This window comes from Mandrillus leucophaeus, unplaced genomic scaffold (genome assembly GCF_000951045.1).
Source record: "Mandrillus leucophaeus isolate KB7577 unplaced genomic scaffold, Mleu.le_1.0 Scaffold554, whole genome shotgun sequence".
In the NCBI taxonomy this organism is placed as follows: Eukaryota; Metazoa; Chordata; class Mammalia; order Primates; family Cercopithecidae; genus Mandrillus; species Mandrillus leucophaeus.
Window position 1 is genome coordinate 975,060 of NW_012105964.1, and position 14,535 is coordinate 989,594.

The 14,535-nt window shown below is 37.6% G+C and overlaps 1 protein-coding gene across 1 annotated transcript in view; it reads right to left on the reverse strand.

The window, feature by feature from the left end:
* GMPS (guanine monphosphate synthase) overlaps positions 1-14,535 on the reverse strand; it is a 54,501-nt gene that overhangs the window by 22,838 nt on the left and 17,128 nt on the right. Inside the window, exons 4-8 of the mRNA XM_011998069.1 lie at positions 9,942-10,039; positions 7,646-7,749; positions 3,041-3,234; positions 2,625-2,811; positions 1,958-2,007 (exon numbers count right to left, since the gene is read on the reverse strand). Coding sequence (XP_011853459.1) covers positions 1,958-2,007; positions 2,625-2,811; positions 3,041-3,234; positions 7,646-7,749; positions 9,942-10,039 — 633 coding nt within the window. The remainder of the gene's footprint in view (positions 1-1,957; positions 2,008-2,624; positions 2,812-3,040; positions 3,235-7,645; positions 7,750-9,941; positions 10,040-14,535) is intronic.

Here is a 14,535-nt window from a genome sequence, read left to right on the forward strand (position 1 = left end):
AGTAAAAGAATTCAGATACAGGCACTCATTAAATGTTGTTTCTGTGAGAATCTCCTGGCGTTTAGATCTAGGGCCATGACATCACAAATTATGCTGATTAGGACTGGCACGGTGGCTCACGCCTGTAATACCAACACTTTGGGAGGTCAAGTTGGGTGGATCACTTGAGGTCAGGAATGTGAGACCAGCCTGGCCAAAATGGCAAAACCACATCTCTATTAAAAACACAAAAATTAGCTGGGTGTAGTAGCACATGTCTGTAATCCCAGCTACTCGGAGGCTGAGGCAAGAGAATTGGTTAAACCTCGGAGGCAGAGGTTGCAGTGAGCCGAAGTCGTGCCACTGCATTCTGGCACGGGCAACAGAACAAGACTCCACAAAAAAAAAAATAAAATTATGCTGATTATTTTCCCTCTGTTCAGTGCTTCATCAGAGCAACAAGCAAACGCCACAGCAAGAAGCATAGCCCCAAAGGAATCAAAAGCACTGGTTCCTAAACAGAATCAAAGTCGTTTGGAATCACACACTAGTGTCTTGTAAAATTGATATTTATGAACACACGTTTAACAATCCTTGGCTTTTTATTTAATGACAGGAAACTAAAAACTGACTAAGATCTCTATTTGCTAATAAAACTTAGCTACTGGAGGCCTTCACTGTAAGATGACAAGGCAGCTTGCTATTTCATTGTGCAAAACCCAGTGAATTTGTAGGTCTTTCCTAAACCTGGTCAACTATCCAGAGAAGACATATCTACTCTCCTGCCTATTGGCATTCTGGCAGTTGAACAGAAGAAGTGGTAGCAAAAGGGAGTTGCCATTCAGGATAGAGACTTTTACTTCATCCTGTTCTTAATGTAGAGTCTTACCTCCACCCTCAACTATGCCTGGTATTAGTAGGCTCAAGTCCAGAACCTCTCTTGTTTAGCCTTTCTAGAGAATATATCCACAGTGTTCTGATGGGGAAGGAGAGTGCAGTTTGCTCCTGTGCTAAGGAAAAGGATCTGCTTCTCAGATATTTAATCCATTTTAGGCTAACCCAGAGACCAATGACCCAAAAAGAACCCAGTGATTCAAATTCCTGAGCCTCCTCAGAAGTCTACAGCACAAATCAGCTTGCTTTTTGTTGGCTTCCTTCCCACCCCACCCCAAGGTTGTGAATTCCTTCATTCTGCTATGTCAGTTACCAGGGACAGATTCAAGTTTTACAATTTGAAGGCCTCCTTCAAGAAACAGAACAAATAAGATATTAAAAATCTTAAGTTATACTGGGATGGCTACCAAGTACTTAACTATACACAGAAATAATTGCAAATCACATATATACCTCTAAACCCATACTAAGCACATCCCCAGCTCATCTTTGTCTTAGCCTGATCTCAAAATGCCCACGGCCATTCCAGCACCATCTAACAGAGAACAAGTTAGAGTTGAAAGAAAATAAACAACTACAAATTATCAAAATATCTTACTTGCAAATTTCACAAAAACATATGACCATGTGAAGATACCATTGGGGACCTTCCCAGGATGCTGGGAGAGACCTCCCTAGCTTAAACAGAGAAAATCCACCTCTACCCATCTGCTTTCTACTTCCCAACATTTTATTGAAAGCATCTGTCTGCTATCATCTCCTCTATCCCTCGTCCTCATGGTATTACACTGTTTTATGCTTTTACTGTTATTTTAGAGAAGTTTCAAAGAAATAGATTCATGTTCACATCATGCTTACCTACAAGTCTTCATTTTATTCACACTTTTGGTATCAATTCCAATTAATTCAATAATATGTACAATAACTTGTATCATTAAACTACTGACCTCATTTCATTATAACTATCAATTGCACCTTGTTTTTAAAAAGTATAAAAGGTATCTACAAAAGTAAATGTTATTAAGGACAAAGAAATTTATTAGTGGCCCTTTAAAAAAAAAAAAAGTAACTATAGAATCTTCACCTCTCCCACAATAAGCTTTCCTGTTTGCAAAATAATCTGTATATCCACACCTGAGGAGGGTTTGGGTAGCCTCGTGCTATATAAATATCATGAAATAGAGTGGGAAAAGATCATTTCTTTTTCTTTTTTTTGAGATGGAATTTCGCTCTTGTTGCCCAGGCTGGAGTGCAGCAGCATGATCTCTGCTCACTGCAACCTCCACCTCCAGGTTCAAGAGATTCTCCTGCCTCAGTCTCTCGAGCAGCTGGGATCACAGGCGCCCACCACCAAGCCTGGCTAATTCCTTGTATTTTTAGTACAGATGGGGTTTCATCATGTTGGCCAGGCTGGTCTCAAACTCCTGACCTCACGTGAGCCACCCACCTTGATCTCCCTAAGTGCTGGGATTACAGGCGTGAGCCACCGCGCCTGGCCAGGAAAAGATAATTTTAATAGCGAATGACTAGAAGAGAACTGAACAGTAGCTGGAAAATGTTAACTTATCAATCTATGTATAAAATTAGCAGAATCAGTAGTTTAAAAATTTATACTGAGACCTCTCTTACACCAGAGGTAATTGTAAAAATGAAAAGCATTTCCAATCTTGGCATACTGAGAAAACTGTAATTGTGCTCACTTAAACCATAAGACTAGATTTGATTACACAAGTCCTAACAAGTAAGTTAACTTTTCTGGGGTTCTTCAATACCTTTGACCTGAATTCCAAGCTTTTTGAGGGCCTCTTCAACAGACTGGCTTTCTCGTTTTCTCATAAAGCCATTATCAATGTGTACAGCAATGACTTGATCTTGGTTCAAAGCACGATTTAGCAAAGCTGTACAAACTGTTGAGTCTACTCCACCACTGAGTAAAACCTACGGGGTAAAATGAAAAATCAAACTAAGCAAAACAAGCAAAAAAGAAAACAAACACTATCAGCTTAAATCGTTACCTAAAAGCGCTATTTATATCAAAGATATGTATGGTGACTGGAAAAACACTCTAAAATTACAGAACATTTAAGGGCTGTGTTGAGGACTCTAGCTCCTGGATTCCACCATTATTGATATAAATTTGTAGACTTCTAGATAATAAATTGCTTACCAAAACTTTTGACGTGCCTACTCTCTCTTTGATCTCTCGAATGCACTCAAGTTCTCTGTTCTGCACCGTGAAGGTTCCACTGCACCCAGCTATATCATAAAGGAAATTCTTCAGTATTACTTTTCCATTTTCTGTAAGGCCAACTTCAGGGTGGAACTGTGCTCCATATAATTTTTTAGATTCATTTGCTATACCTTTATAGAGAAAATAGTCACAAATTCAAATTTTTTCATGCTGAAAAGACTCAAGCAATAACCACAATTAATTTCTCACAATCTCTGCCTCTATGGTTTAAATTTTTTTTTTTTTTTTTTTTTTTGGAGATAGAGTCTCACTATGTCACCCAGGCTGGAGTGCAATGGCATGATCTCGGCTCACTGCAACCTCCGCCTCCTGAGTTCAAACAATTCTCATGCCGCAGGCTCCCAAGCAGCTGGCATTACAGACGTGTGCCACCACACCCAGCTAATTTTTTGTATTTCTAGTACAGATGGGGTTTCAATATGTTGGCCAGGTGGCCTCGAACTCCTGGCCTCAAGTGATCCACCTGCCTCAGCCTCCCAAATGCTAGGATTACAGGCATGAGCCACTGCTCCCAGCCAATTTTATTTTATTTTATTTGTTTTTTTCTTTTGTTTTGTTTTGTTTTGTTTTGAGACGGAGTCTCACTCTGTCGCCCAGGCTGTAGTGCAGTGGTGCGATCTCGGCTCACTGCCACCTCTGCCTCCCACATCCAAGCGATTCTTCTGCCTCAGTCTCCCGAGTAGCTGGGACTACAGGTGCCTGCCACCACGCTCAGCTAATTTTTAAAATATTTTTAGTAGAGACGGGGTTTCACCATATTGGCCAGGCTGGTCTTGATCTCCTGACCTTGTGATCCGTCTCGGCCACCCAAAGGGCTGGGATTACAGGCGTGAGCCACCGAGCCTGGCCTATTTTATTTTTTAGGCAGGGTATTTACTGCTCTGTCACCCAGGCTGGAGTGCAGTGGCGTAATCATAGCTCACTATAGTCTCGATCTCCTGGGCTCAAGTGATCCTTTCACCTCAGCCTCCTAAGTAGCTGGAATGACAGGTGCGTGCCACCACACTCAGCTAATTTCTAAATATTTTGAAGAGATGGGGTTTTATCCTGTTGCCTTGCTGAACTCCTGGGCTCAAGGAATCCTCCTTCCTTGGCCTCCCAAAGTGCTGGGATTATGGGTGTGGGCCACTGCACACAGCCTTCTTCCTCTATAAATGTTAAAACTGATATGTCTTACTGGATTTTTAGCTATAGGAAAAATAAATACATAACAAAGACAAAAACTACATTGCTGTAACCTTTCTTTATAAAGGTCTTTCTTGACACAGCAATTAATGGGCTAGAGGACGGTACATTAAGTCCCACACAGAGATTATTTAACAGTATTCTCACCTTTCCACCCAAGTTACTTCAGTTGCCTTGTCTATCTAGTGCATTGATAATGCAGTTTTGGTTCTCATGTTGCACATGGCTTTCAAATGCATTGTACAGCTACCAAATTCTCATATTAAAAGAATCTCATATATCAGACTTGTCAAAATATACTGTTTCTTTCTTGACTACTTACTATTAACCACAAATATATATTCACCTACTTGACTAATGTGTTTCCAGCAAATATTACCTACGGGGCAATAGATGTTAGGCTAGGTATTTTACATGTGCATGTGTTACCCCTATTTTATGGCTCTGAGATATCGAGAAACTTGTATGAACTCTCAGGTAATTAAGTAACTAAATCAGGCCTGACAGGCTCCCTAACTCATACTCATTCTACTATACCACAGTACTTCACACCTTATTTGGCTCTCAGGATACCACTCTCTTGGTTTACTTATTTTACTGTCTATTCCTTCTGAATCTCCTTTGCTGGTTCCTCTCCATCTTGCCCATCTCTATACATGGAAGTTACTCAGTCCTCAGCCCTTAAATCTCTTTTCTAAACATTGAGAGATCTCACACTCTCATCACCTTAAAATTCTGTCTGTATGCCGGTAGACTCCCAAATTTATACCTCCAGTCCAGTTTTCTCCTCTAAAGTCCAGGCTCACATATACAACTGCCTACTCAGCACCTTTGTTTTGATGTTTAATACAGCACCTTGAATTTAATATTGCAAACTCAAACTCCTGAGGTCTTTCCAATCAGGTAATTAGAAACATTTTCCTTTTGGTTCCTCAGGCCAAAAAACTTGGGAGTTAAAACTTGATTCTACTTTTTCTTCCTCACTCCATATTCAATCTAACAGCAAATCTTGCGTCTCTCCCTTCAAAACAGTGGAATCCAATCACTCCTAACAACGTCTACCTCTATTACCCTAGTCCTGACAACTTCCACCTCTGTCAACCTGGTCCTAACAACTTCCTCTTCTACTGTTATAAAAAAAACCGGGTTCTTTTCCCATAACCAGGAAAAGTTAGGCACGCAGACACTTTGAAAGGTAAGAAGTAATGGAATTTATTGAGAAAAAAGGAAAAATCTCTCAGCAAAGTGGAAGGCTTCCTGTTAACAGGCCCCCATCTCACAGATTGAATCCCAGGTCACCACACAGGAACAGGAAAGGCCAGGCTCCTCCCTCCTGCAAAGGGTAAGAACTTCCTGTGGCTCCACCCTGTTCTCCCAGTAGGCAGGCTGGTGGGAGATTCTCCAGGTACCCACCCCTTTTATCCTCCTCCTGCATCTATCACTACTATCTTGATCCTGACAACACTGTCTCTCTCCTGGTTACTACAATAAATTCCTAGCTCGTCTTCTTGCTTCTCTTTCACCCTGTATCTTTTCTCCTCATCACAGCTTAATCCTGAAATTAGATCACATCTCTCCTTCATTTAAAACCCCACCTCACTATGAGTAAAGCCAAAGTATAGGAGTGGCCAAAAGGTCCTGTGTTCTGGCATCCAACTACTTCTCTAACTTCACCTTCTTTCACTCTCCCCGTCATGCTTACTCTGCTCCAACCACGTGGATTCCTTGCTGCTCCTCAAATATGGTACCCACCCAGGATCTCTACTGCTGTTTCCTCTTTCCCCAAATATCCAAAAAGGTTAGCACTTATTTTCTTCGTGTCCAGTGTCATCTTATAGGAATGCCTTCCCTGAATAGCCTATAAAATTGCAACAACCCTAATCACACATATTCCAGAATACCCTCTTCCCCCTTAGTTTTTCAATGTAAACACTATCTGACTCTGACATATTCTGTATTTCTTTATTGTTTACTTTCCTTTTTTTCCAGTGTTAAACAAGAATTTTTGCTATATTGGTTTTAGGTTTTGTTTTCTTTTTAAGAGAGAGGGTCTTGCTCTGTTGCCCAGGATGGAGTGTAGGGGTGCAACCACAGCTCAACACAGCCGTGATCTCTTAGGATCAAATGATTCTTCTACCTCAGCCTCCTGAGTAGCTAGGACTGCAAATGTGCATCACTACACCTGGTTAATTTTTTTAAAATTATTTTTATGTAGAGATGGAGTCTCACTATGCTGCCCAGGCTGGTTTCGAACTCCTAGCCTCAAGCTATCCACCTTCCACAGTCTCTCAAAGTGCTGAGTCACAGACTCTCAAGTGAGAGTCACCACACCTGGCCTGTTTTATTCATTGCTAAATCCTTGACACCTAGAACTGTGCACGACACATAATAAGTACTCAAATGTTTGTTGGATGAATAAAAATACACAAGCCTATCTACCACTGTTGATCTTTTTTTTATGAAGTAAAACCATTCTTGAGCATTCCTATGCTAATGTCGGTTAAGTAACTGCAGGCAGTTTACTAAATTCAGCATATCCATGACAAATCTTTTTTTCAACTTATTATTTAGCTGTGGCATCTCAAAGAGAACTTTATTGATAAACCCACCTTTTTCTTTCACTGACTTCCAGGACTATTAGTGACCATTTACATTATTCAGGTAAGCAAGTCAAAACCCCAAACAGCCAGAAAGTCAATTTCCCTTCCTCAAAAAAGTAGAGAACAAAATGGTTTAAGAGTATGGGTCAGCAAACTTTCTGCAAAGGACTAGAGAGTAAATAGTTTAGGCTCTGTGCAACATATACAGTCCCTGTATTTTATTATAACCCTTTAACAGTGTAAAAACATTCTTAGCTCCTGGACATTAAAAAAAGGCAAAAGACGAGATTTGACCCACAAGTCACAGTTTGCCAACCCTGGTTCAGGGAAATCTCTTGAGTACTTATTTGGGTGCTATGGGCTATGTATACCTAAGAAAGGAATAAAAGACAAGTAACTCTGAATATAGTATAGTAGGAAGAGAGCAAGTTCTCAAATTTTTCCTGAGTCATAAAAGTATAGTGTTTTATGTTTGAGAAGCTTATATTAGGATGAACATTTTTCAAAGTATTTCAAAGCAAACCAGCAAACCAGTAAGTGAGAGACTTCTGGATAATCCTCCTATTATTAAATTCCCTTCATAACAGTTAATCCTACATTCATTATTATCTTTTAAAAAAGAGAAGAAAAATCAGAAGAAAAAGGAAAAATCAAAGAGTACCTCATACAGAAGCATATGCTTACTCTTCAGATAAAGTTTTTAAAATGAACTCTGCAAAACTTTTAGAATTTTCACCTGCTACTATGTTTCCAGAACGTGCCACAACCTTGAATCCATCAGCTACTTTGTCTACACTATCTCCATGTGTAAGCAAAACAACTTCTTCCTTCTGAAGGCCCCTAAACATACAAAAAATAAAACACACAAATATCTTAATTAAAAACATGATTCCTGGGTTCTTTTGTTTTAGAAACACAAGCTTGCCATACATGATTAGAAAAACAGAAAAAAGTGACAATGGAATACTGCTAGCATTCAAATATTATGTCCATTACAAATAAAGCCAATAAAAAACGATAAATCTTAAAAAAGGCAATCCATAAAAACTGGAAGGAAACTAGAACAAATAAATATATGTAGTTGGTAGTATAACCAGACACCCAGGAATAATTTTAAGAGAGTATAGAACAATAATTTCAACATTATATATCTGTTGAGATTTATGTTAAGAACAGAGGTATTTCAAAGATCTTAACACTTCATTCGGTAGTCTTATGTAAGTAGTAATAGGACTCAGTACTAAAACTATTATCCTGTAACTGTAAGTACAGTATAGATACAGGCATATGGTAGGTTAAAACAAATAATATAATTAGCAATCAACATTTTCAGCTTAAGAGTAAGGAGATACAAAATCAAAAGAGTTAGGTAAAAACCCTATAATCTTTCATTTTAACTGGAAATAAGTATACACTAATGATTCTGTTTTCTAATTCTAAAAGACTAGGTACTGCCCAACTCTGTTATCTGGAAGTCCTAGAAACAATTACAACCCAGTACCAATGTGGACCTCTAGTGCCAAACAAATTAATGATACTTAGTTAAGAAAGTGTTACTTAAGAGATTTAAGTAACATTAATCAAATGTAATATGTAGACTTTCTCTGGACCCTGATTCAAACAAATCAACCAAAAAAATATACTGTTTACGTTATGGAAAATAATGTAAGAACTCAATATTAAATAATATTAAGGCATGGCCAGGTGTGGTGGCTCATGCCTGTAATCCCAGCACTTTCGGAGCCCGGGGCAAATCACCTGAGGTCAGGAGTTCAAGACCAGCCTGGCCAATATGGTGAAACTCAGTCCCTACTAAAAATACAAAAAAATTCGCCTATAATCCCAGCTACTCAGGAGACTGAGGTGGGAGAATCACTCGAACCTGGGAGGTGGAGGTTTCAGTGAGCCGAGATCATGCCACTGCACTCCAGCCTGGGCATGCGACAGAGCGAGACTCCATCTCAAAAAAAAAAATTAAATTAAATTACAAAATAAATAATAAACATTAAGGAATAAAAATGTAAATTAAAAATAAAGCAAGAAGATAAAGTACATTAATGCCAAAAAGATATTTTGGGGTTTGTTGTTGTCATCATTGTTTAGGAATAGTATAGGTTGTGATAGAGTCTCAGAATTTTAGAACTAGAAAGACAGAAAAATGTCAAATCTTAACCAAATCTTTATGTTTAAAGCTTCTTCTGGTATATCACAAACAAGATTCCTGAAATGGTTCTCAAGATTAGTCACATGAAATAAGGATGAGTGTATGTGTCAACACCTCTCCATTATGAAGCTGAACAAGCACTGGCTTTCAAACTCATTTTGGCAATAACTTCAGTTTAAAAAATTATTCTGAGCAACCTTGGCTTTTTTATTAATCTTCCTTTGAAAAATAGTAATCTTCGGCAGGGCACGGTGGCTCATGCCTGTAATCCCAGCACTCTGGGAGGCCGAGGTGGACGGATCACGAGGTCTAGGAGTTTGAGACCAGCCTGGCCAATATGATGACACCCTGTCTCCACTAAAAATACAAAAATTAGCCGGGTGTGGTGGCTCACACCTGTAGTCCCAGCTACTCGGGAGGCTGAGGCAGAAGAATCGCTTGAACCCAGGAGGCGCAGGTTGCAGTGAGCTGAGATGGTGGCACTGCACTCCAGCCCGGGTGGCAGAGCAAGACTCCGTCTCAAAAACAAAACAAAAAAAAAAAGAAAAAGAAAAATAATAATCTTTAAAAACAGATCAAAGAGTGAAAAGTGAAAATACAAATGTTAGTATCACTATATATGATTCCAAATAGGGTTCCACAACTGCACAGGTGTTTTCAAATTTCTTAAATACCTTCCTTACTCCCTATTAACATCACCACCATCCCATGTTGTCTTGACACTCAGCTGGAAGGCAAACGTGACAATTACACTTGTGGTCACTACTATACCCTTAATTTTGTTTATGAATTATAGAATCTCCAATTGTGAAAAATAACAGTATCAACTTTAATTACTACTGTTCTTATTCATCTAAAAATGTAATACCTGAATAATGAACATGTATTATCCACACTAATGTTGAAAACTCCATCTTCTCTAACACTTTTTTTGTGCACAGTACCTCCAAATACCTTATTCATCATCTGTTCAAAGAAAAAAATTAATGTTAATAGAAACAAAAGAAAAATACCCATTTTGTTATATTGATTTAATAATTTATATTATTTCTTTTCAGAACACCTGATATATCTGTATCCCCAAAATAAAAGGAGTTTAATAAATGTAGATCATTTGCTACTGTTATATATAACTATACAGTTATTAACAGGCATTGTTATAAAACAAAATTGGATTCAAAATTTGACCTGCGGTTAAGTTTTGTTAAACACTGGCAGATTTTCCACTTAGTGTACTTTAATGAATTCATCTGCTTAAAAATAGATATCTTAATTACTTACATCTGAGTTTGATTTAAAAGCATTTTAAAAGGTATTCTGAGTTTGGAAAAAGCTACAGCAAACAACAAGAACCTTGTACCAGAACAAGAATTAGACAATAAATTTCTCCAAGCTATTTAAATCTTTGGCTCCAAAGGAACAGTCTGAAAGCCTGCCGAAGGCTGTGCTGTAAAGATGCGAGAAGCAGGAAAATCTGGCCTTTCAGTTAAGCTCATCTGTTCAAGTCCCATAGGCTTATAGACTGATTTCAAATGGTCTCTTCAATTCAGCACCTCCTCTGTTAATCAATCTTCTTTTCTTATTTATCATTTACACGTCCCAAACTTCCCACCTCAGATAAATATACACAAGATTTTTGCAAACATTAAATCTGCAGTGATATAAACACTCCCACTCATCTTAGTGTATCTGTTCCACAACAGGTATCAGAAGATATCTGCCTTAATCATGTGTAATGCAGGTTGACCCAGCCCCTGACAGAAAATAAGACAGACTTAAATAAATGTTCATTCTTGTAACTCAGAGTAGCATATTCTTCAAAACCATTACCAAACGGTGCCCTCTACATTCTCCTTTTAGGTATTCACAATACACTGTCCCACAATAAAGGTTTGCGTTCGCTCCAGCAGGAAAGGACACCTGCTAGCACTTGTTTAACACAGTATTTGTCAAACTAAAGACTCAGAAACAAAACTCTTTACTGTAGCACATTAACTAACATGCAGTTTAAGAAACATTGCTACGGTCTAATCAGTTCCCTTGACTCTAGTCTTGCCCATCTTCCAGCAGTGTTCTAGAGACCTACCAATGTTAGCTACTACAGTATAAAGATGATTCTGTTAGTCTATGATTAAATTCTTCATCAGCGCTCTAGCATCTACAGCAAGGGTTGGTAAACTTTCTGTAAAGGGCCAGAGAAAAATATTAGCCTCTGCAGGCCCTACTGTGTCTGTACCAACTATTCAGTTCTTGCCACTGTAGCTCAAAAGCATCCATAGACAATACTTATAAAGAAATGGGTGTGACTGTTCCAATAAAACCTTATTTATGGACACAGACTTGAATTTTATTTTCACACATCACAAAATATAATTTTTTTCAATTTCCCAATCATTTAACAACGTAAAAAAATCATTCTTTGCTTGCAGGTCATGCAAAAACAGGGGGTAGGCCAGATTTGGTCTATAGGCCATAGTTTACTGACGCCTGGTCTACAGGATAAAATCCAAGCTCCTTATATTAAACACAAGACTTCCTTACCTGACCCTTGTCTAATTTTTCGTTTCACCTTCCCCCTCATTTTCTACTCCAGTCCATTCGAACTAGAGTGATTATCAAAACAGACTATGTTCTCTCCTCCCTGTCTACAGGTCTCTTTACAGCCCAAGGGCCCTAGCAAAGTATATGGCCAGTATGGATTCCTGATAAACCCCGAGGTTCTAACTGCCTCAAGGAATCCCATATAGTACTCCAGGTCCACCATCCAATCAGATCAGCTCCTCTTATCTTTCTTATATATCAAAGTTTTCTAAGTTTTAGAATGAGAAGGGAGAAAGGGAAGGAAATTCTGCCCAATAAAAATAATTTGACAAAATCTTGTGAGAGTATATAAAAAGCCAAGTGAAACCATAAAGAGTGAAGAGATAAGTCACAATCATCCAGAAGGTATCTGCAACAATATATAGTTGGGAAAAGTTTAGTATCCAGAATATATAAAGGCTCCCACAACACAATAACAAAGACAATTTAATATAAAAATGAACAAGTATCTATAGTAAAGCAGACACAAATGGCAAATAAACATATGAATCTTACAATAACAAGGAAAATCAACTTTGAGACTACAATGTGACCCCCATTTAATACCTTTGCAGATAAGAAAATACAAAAAGAAATCTAATCATGTCAAGGGTTGGCAGGGATATAGAGCAGAAGATGTTTTTATATATTGTTGTGGGAACATAAATTGAGGGAAAAAATTATCATTTACCTAGTGAAGCTGAAAATGTACATTATGACCCAGCATTCCTACTGCCAGTTACCCTGGAGAAAATTTTGTGTATGTATAACACCAGAAAACAAGTACAAAAATATTCATGGCAATATTGTCTAAATAGAAAAAAACTAGAAAGCTAACAGTATGAACACTGGAATGTAAAAGTAACATGCTATATTCAAACAAATTCAATAGTGAAAATGAATAATTTACAGTAAAATGTACTAACATGAACGAATCTCAAAACCAGAGTTGAAAATAATACACGTAGTATGACTTCACTTATATATAGGTCAAGAGACAAAACAAATATATTATTTAGGAATACAAACATACGTATAAAACTGTAAAAAAAAAGAAACGGAATGAATAATAAAATTCAGGAAAGTTGGTCGCCACTGATAGGAAGAGAAGAATGTGAATGGAGACATACAAAGAAAGTTTCAAAAGCTCTACCGATATTCTGTTTTTTTATGCTGGGGGGTGTAAATCAGTAAGAGATATAAAAGGGAGCGGTAGAGATATTTTTCTTCTAAAGCGAGGAAGCAATTAGAAAGACTCTGTCAGGAGAGTCCAGTTAATGGGAAAAGATGGTATATAAGACACTGAAATTGCTCAAATTTCAGAATGTCATGGGGGGCAAAGGTACACACTTAGGTCCTAAAATTACCCAACCTAGTCACTAAGTGGCAGCCCTTTACAAACAATACATTAGCTAGACAGCATCATCTATATCCTTATTTTATGGAAGGACAAATTCTGCCCAAATAACCAAGATCGGCATATCCCATTATCTTACTACAAAAGTTCAGATGATAATAAAGGCAAAAATTGTTACGCATTTATCATCAGCAGGCCTGGCTTTGGCTGTAAGATATCCTATCGAATGACAGAACAATTTGGCCTTATAATTATATCAGGAAACTGACATAATGGGGAAACACTAAGCCATTATCTCTTAAATTAAAGGAGCATTTTTCAGACATATTTCACTCTAAGTAGGCCCTAAAAATATATCTTGTGAGATTCTTCCTTAGGAGAAGTTACAATGCCTCTCAATATACTAACAACCATTTAATATAATTATAAGTTGTGCTATATGATTAACATTGAGTACTCTGACAAAGAAAATCAGTAAATTATATAAATATATGACACCCTGGGACCAAAAAAAAAGAGGCCAGCCAATATCCAACATTCAACTCAATCAGGGTACAGGCTATTCTAAGACTACTAGATGGAAAAATCTTTTTGCCAAGTCAAATTCATAATCACTTTTCAAAGAACACTGAAAGGAAAAAAGAGGCTTTTACTATAAAATGCAAAATGTACACCTACTTTGGAACACAGTTTTGGCAATTTCTTACAAAACTAAACATACTCTTAAAAAACGATTTAGTAATCATTCTCCTTAGAATTTACTGAAAAAGCCGAACATTTATGTCCACACAAAAACCTGTACATGGATGTTCACAGCAGCTTTATTCATAATTACCGAAACTTGGAAGTCACCAAGACGTTAGTAGATGAGTAAGTAAACTGTCACTTACGGAATGAGTAAGTGAGTGAATGAACTGTGATACATCCATACAAAGGAATATTATTCAGTGCTAAAAAGAAATTAGCTACCCAGACTGAAAAGACATGGAAGAACTTTAAATGCACATTACTAAGTGAAAGAAGCCAATCTGAAAAGGCTACATACTGTATGATTCCAACTATATGACATTCTGAAAAAGGCAAAACTATAAAGATGATAAAAAAAATTTGAGTGGTTGCCAGGAGTTGGGGGATGAATAGGTAAAGGATTAGGCAGTCAAAATACTATGCATAATACTAAAATGGTAGATACATGTCATTATACATTTGTCCAAAACAATAGAATGTACAAAAATCAAGAATGAACCCTAATGTAAACTAAAGACTTTGGGAATAATGATGTGTTGATGTAGGTTCATCAGTTATATCAAATGTAACACTGGTGTGGGATACTGATAATGGGAGAAGCTATGCATGTGTAGCGGTTGGAGGTATTTAAGATATTTCTGTACCTTCTTAATTTTGCTGTGAATGTAAAACCACTCTAAAAACAAAGTATTTTAAAAAAAAAGAAAGAAAAGAAGACGAGTACCTTATCTCAAGATCTCAGTAAGTCCCTACTTACTCTTACTTTTTTTTTTTTTTT